This window comes from Rosa chinensis, chromosome 2 (assembly GCF_002994745.2).
Source record: "Rosa chinensis cultivar Old Blush chromosome 2, RchiOBHm-V2, whole genome shotgun sequence".
NCBI lineage: Eukaryota > Viridiplantae > Streptophyta > Magnoliopsida > Rosales > Rosaceae > Rosa > Rosa chinensis.
The window spans coordinates 28279912-28285162 of NC_037089.1; the positions used below are offsets into that span (position 1 = coordinate 28279912).

The 5251-nt window shown below is 36.5% G+C and overlaps 1 protein-coding gene across 1 annotated transcript; it reads right to left on the reverse strand.

The window, feature by feature from the left end:
- Positions 1-2670: 2670 nt before the first annotated feature.
- Positions 2671-5016, reverse strand: LOC112185634 (transcription factor MYB1). Its single transcript, XM_024323896.2, has 3 exons — positions 4833-5016; positions 4615-4744; positions 2671-3320 (listed from the first exon to the last, which is right to left on the reverse strand). Exons 1-3 carry the CDS (start codon positions 4945-4947, stop codon positions 2858-2860), a joined length of 708 nt encoding a protein of 235 aa, XP_024179664.1. The 5' UTR covers positions 4948-5016; the 3' UTR covers positions 2671-2857.
- Between the last annotated feature and the right edge of the window lie 235 nt (positions 5017-5251).

The following is a 5251-nucleotide window of genomic DNA, read 5'->3' on the forward strand; positions in this document are numbered from 1 at the left end:
TATATTTATTTTTTCCTATCTTTCTATTTTCTTTTTCCTCCTCTTCTCATTCTGAATCGAAAAGCAGAGCTTTTTTTTAAAAAAACCTTTTCTTCTAGTTCTCCCTCCTTTCTTCCTTTAATCATTGTGAACAACCACCCACCACCACCATCACTTCTGCCCCACCATCATGGATCTCCAACAGTGGTGATGAACACGTAAGAGACCTGACGGCGACCGGCGATCATAGGAAAGCCCAATCTTACTGTAGACGGTGCCCAAATTGAAGAGAACGGTGGTCTTCTAAAGATGGATGTTCTGCTGCGAGGCCTTCTACTTGTTCTTGAAGGTGTCGTGCTAGAAGAAGGTGACGGTGTTGATGTGGTCCTTATCCGACAAGACTGGGAAGCGCGTCTCGAAGAGGCAGAGGGCATTGTACTAATTTTGGAGGAGGTCGCGGAGGGCCGGGAGGGACAATCTGGTTGGCGCTCCAAGTCGGAGCGGAGCTGCTTGAGGGTTTAGATGTTTCAAGGTTCTGGGCTTCGCGCTTGGAGTAATTGAAGGCGAGGTCGTCTTCCATTTTTCCCTGCTCCCTGTCCTAGCCCAGATCGATCTGGTCCGACCCAAAGCCACTCTTGTCAGACCCGAAAGTCATTAACCCATACAAGCTCATGGCGGCCTCGACGCCGAAACCCTCCACCTCTTATTCAATCTCCGCTTCACCTTCTCAGATTATCACGGTTCGTTTTCTCAATCCTTTATGTCCTCGTTATTACCGCTTAGGAGTTAATACTCTTGTGTGTGTTGGTTTCAATTTTGGTAGATCTAGAATTGAAATTCTTGGATCTGTGCGTGTGTTAGTTTTTGATTTCAATGCTAGTTGGATTTTATTGTGTGCTTGTCTCTACTGTGTTGATTAGTGGATCTGGTATGGTTGAGGAGTAGGATGTAAACCTTAGCTTCGTGTTGTAATTTGTTTCAAGAAAGTGGTTGTCTTGGTGTATTCCAGCTTAATTTGTTATTCTTTTTCATTTGGCTGATGTCAGTTTGTTTGAATTTTGATATAGATATATTGTTGGATGCGTCTTCAATAGTAGGTTAGATACAGTGGTATGTGTTCTTCTTGTTTCGATTCAGATGGCTGTATCAAAATTGAGAATGTCTGCGATCCAATGGGCATTGCTGGTTTTGTTCTGTTTGTGTATGCCTGTGATGGGTTTTATCTTCCTGGAAGCTACATGCACATGTATTCCCAAGGGGAACCAATCTTTACCAAAGTTAATTCCTTGACTTCTATTGAGACTGAGCTTCCCTTCATCTACTATAGTCTACCATAATGCAAACCGCAAGATGGTGTCAAGAAAATGGCCGAGAATCTTGGGGAACTTCTTATAGGAGATGAGATTGAGAGCTCTGCTTACCAATTCAGAATGAGAAGAGGAGGAAAAAGAAAATAGAAAGATAGGAAAAAATAAATATAAAAGAAAAAAAGAGTGAGGGTATAATAGACATTCCACAGTGTAAAAAATGCCACGTCACCGATTTAACAGAGATTTTGACGGATAATTGATAGCAAGGACTAATTGGGTGAAATTGGAGAGTTTAGGGACTTTTTAGGTGAAATTGAAATGTCAGGGACTGAAACGTCAACTCCCTATAAGTGTAGGGAGTAAACAGTATTTTGTCCTTCTTTTTTTTAAGAGAAACTATTGATGTATAATAGTTACCCTAGCAACCATATGTTCAATAGTCTCTATTTGACTCTATACATACAGTTATGATTGATGAATATGTTCTAAAATATATGAGGATTATCTATTACGTTTAAAATTCAGAAAAAAAAAAATTAAACCTTCCACATCGCGTGGCCGCATTTGCTAGTATTTTGAACCGAACTGCACTGACCGACATGCATGCCCTAATTGAATCATATCTCTCATAGTTCTTGAAGATTACATAAAGTGTATAGATTAGTACTTTGCACACTGAGGGCACTGCGAGGCTAGCGGAGTGTTGGGGACTGCGAGGCTAACTAAGATTGAGTTTTTGAAATTTTTTTGATGTTTTTGGCTATTGAATCAGCGTTAGGGTTTCGTGCTGATAACTTGTTTAAGAAAAAGAGAATTTGGGAAAATGATGAGATAGTTTCATTGATAATTGAAGTCTCTCTCTCTCTCTCTCTCTCTCTCTCTCTCTCTCTCTCTCTACCATATTACAACTAGAAGAAGTAATCTTGTTTGCCAGGGCACACATAATTTGGGTTTACTTCAACAGATGCAAAACTATCATCATTATTTAAATTGAATAGTCATATATTTTCAGATGGTTATAAAGAGTTCTATAAATACTCAACTCTTGAGATAAAGAGTTCATGCCTTTGTACTGCTCTCATTATCTTCCCTCTTTCCATTCATATTTCCTATTTATTGGGAAATCGATAAACACTTGGCACCCTGTCTACCGTTAGTAGTGCGAAGCCGATTAAACATCTGGGAGACTTCAAGGGACGTTGTATCTTTGAGTTGTATACGATTGTCATAACCTGCACGTAGCTACGGAAGTGTCTACTGCTTTAGTACAATGAATGCCGTTCTCTGATTCTTTTCTCCTTTATATAATTTGTGTTTATATTATTTGCTTAAATGGTTTAGTTGTTCGATTAAATTTATTAAAAATAAATATTTGATACCATATGTCCAACATCTATCATCAACAAAACTATATTACCACATCCACTTGCTCAATCTTTTGTCAAAACGAAATACAACATTGGAAATATATTAGCAGTGTACAGCCAGATATGCACGACAAACCAAATAAAAAAAAAGTGCAAATACTAATATGGAATAGGAAGACATAGAAAAGTCGCTCATGTCACTCATGCGTAGAAGTTGTTGACTAGATCATGGCCATCTATAGTTGACAATTGTACCATATCTTCAACCCAGAAGTTTGTGAAGAAGTCGTCCTCTAAACCAAGACTAGAACATGTTGTTCTATCAATGCTTCCTGTACTGTCTTCAGATACAACTTTCCACCAATCAATTACATTCTCTAATTCTAGAGTTTGTGGTGGTGCTGTTGGTAAAGAAGTGGAAGAATTCTCTTCTGAATGAATATGCTCTAAATTGGCATCTCTTTCCAAAAAATTCAAACTTTTGATGAAGGTTCGTGGTCGAGGTCTTACAACCAAAGGGGCGATTGTGTTTTTTTGGGATTTATCTTTCATTTTTTTTGCGCCTGAAGTCATCTTTTGATTCTTTTTCCGTTGATAAGTATTCCAATAGTTCTTTACATCGTTGGCTGTTCTTCCCGGTAGTCTTCCAGAAATTAAGGACCACCTTACAACCATAAAGAAAAGAAACACCTTAGAAACTTATGCCAAGTGGCTGGGGAATTTTGGAATGAACAAATTCGGTAAAAATTATTATTTTCAAAATAATAAATGAATTATACGTTCAAGTTTGGCTAAGAAACTCACATCTGTCCTTATTAACAGAGATACCTGCAACTACCACTTGAATTACTTTAAGTACAATATATTTTACTTTAGTGAGGATCATCTTATTTATCTTAATGATGACTTCTTTTTAGTTATCACTTTAGTTGTATGTTGAAGAAGCAACATGTGTCGTTGAAGTGACAATATTACATGAAATACAACATATATAAGGAATGTGTATATATGTACCACACCTTACTCTCATTCCACACTTTTCTTACTAATGTTATGAAATGTGCATGTAGCATAACATTTTTAACTTACACTACTAGAAAGAACTACCGAGGACAAATATATATATATATATATATATATATATATATATATAAGGAAAGATATGGCAAGGTTTTTCTCAGTTTTTGAAGAGGGAAATGAGAAATAATTTAAAATTGAGGTCTACATACATAATGTTGAGGTCTGAATATTTTCAGGAATTAAGGGTATTTTTGTCCACCAAAAGTATTTCAACTTAATATATTAAAGAAAAAGTATTCACAAGTTTGGTCGAGAGAAGGATCTCACACACACAAATGACCCATAAGTAGGTCTTGATATATTTCGAACTAATGAGCTTAATTTTTTTTTTCTCAATCATGTAAAAATATTTTTAGTGAAAGAAAATGCCCTTTATTTTTTGAAATAACAAAATTCTTGAGACCCTGCCGGACTATGTTAATGGTGATAATGAAAGAGGTATGAGAATATTTCGAAAGAAAATGATTTCGGGTACGTAAACACTAACCAGATTTCATAGTTAGTTATGGGATTGTTTTCAATCCTTTTTTCAAATAATTTGTAATTAATTCATAATAAATTTTGTTGAGAAAGGCTATGGTTGACATCCTGATGTTTGATTGGTGCACAGGCATGAATAAGTACTAGGCAATAATAAGCAGCTACATATCAGCCAGCGGAGTTCCCAACACTAAATTAAGTAAGTACAATATAAATGAGGTGAAAGGACGATGGGCTAAAAGCCTAAAAGTAGCTGAAAAGGCCACCCGAGATATTTATTCAAGGAATTTATCTGCAAATATATAGTTAGCTTTGGAATTCCAGAAAATAAGAAATAACGCAGTGCTTTAACTGAGAAAGCAGAATTGAAATGCATGTATACCAGATGCTTTAATTACCTGTTTCCTAGAAGCTTATGAAGTCTGATGATCATATCAACTTCATCAACTGTAAACTCTCCTCTCTTGATATTTGGCTTCAAATAATTTAGCCACCTCAGTCTACAGCTCTTCCTGCATCTGTTTAAGCCTGCAAGTATACACGTAAACATATTTTAGCAGTCTGGTCCTCCTAGTGTGAGCATGTAATCTTACATATTAACTAATCAATAAATTACCTGCTTTGAAAGGAACCTGATGCCATTTTCCTTCTCCATGCTTTTCGATGACCTGTCTCAGAAGTTCATCTTCCTCTTTAGTCCATGCACCTTTTCTCACGCCGAAACCCTCCATGAAAATTAAGCTAATTGCTCTGTCTGCCGACTACCAAGCGACCCAAATATATAGGCTAGGGTATAACAAACATGTACGTAATCTCAGACCATGCAACGTGCATTTCTGCTATCCACGAAATGAAATAAAAGTTAATTTGAATTTACAGTCATTAATTACTTTACCAAAAAAGGTAAAAAAAAAAGTGCCCTTTTTTGATAATGAGCCTTCCACGGTTGTTTAAGGTCTAGTCAATCAATATGAATTTGTAGTAGACTAGTAGTTAGCTTGCTTACTTTGAACATGACTTCTGCAAGTGCATTTC

Excerpts from the sequence above, each read along its gene's own strand:
- LOC112185634 (XM_024323896.2), bottom strand. The coding sequence starts at position 4,947 with ATGGAGGGTTTCGGCGTGAGAAAAGGTGCATGGACTAAAGAGGAAGAT. Across the intron at positions 4,745-4,832 it reads TCAGGTTCCTTTCAAAGCAG|GCTTAAACAGATGCAGGAAG; the intron begins GTAATTTATTGA and ends GTATACTTGCAG. Across the intron at positions 3,321-4,614 it reads CATAAGCTTCTAGGAAACAG|GTGGTCCTTAATTTCTGGAA; the intron begins GTAATTAAAGCA and ends TATGGTTGTAAG.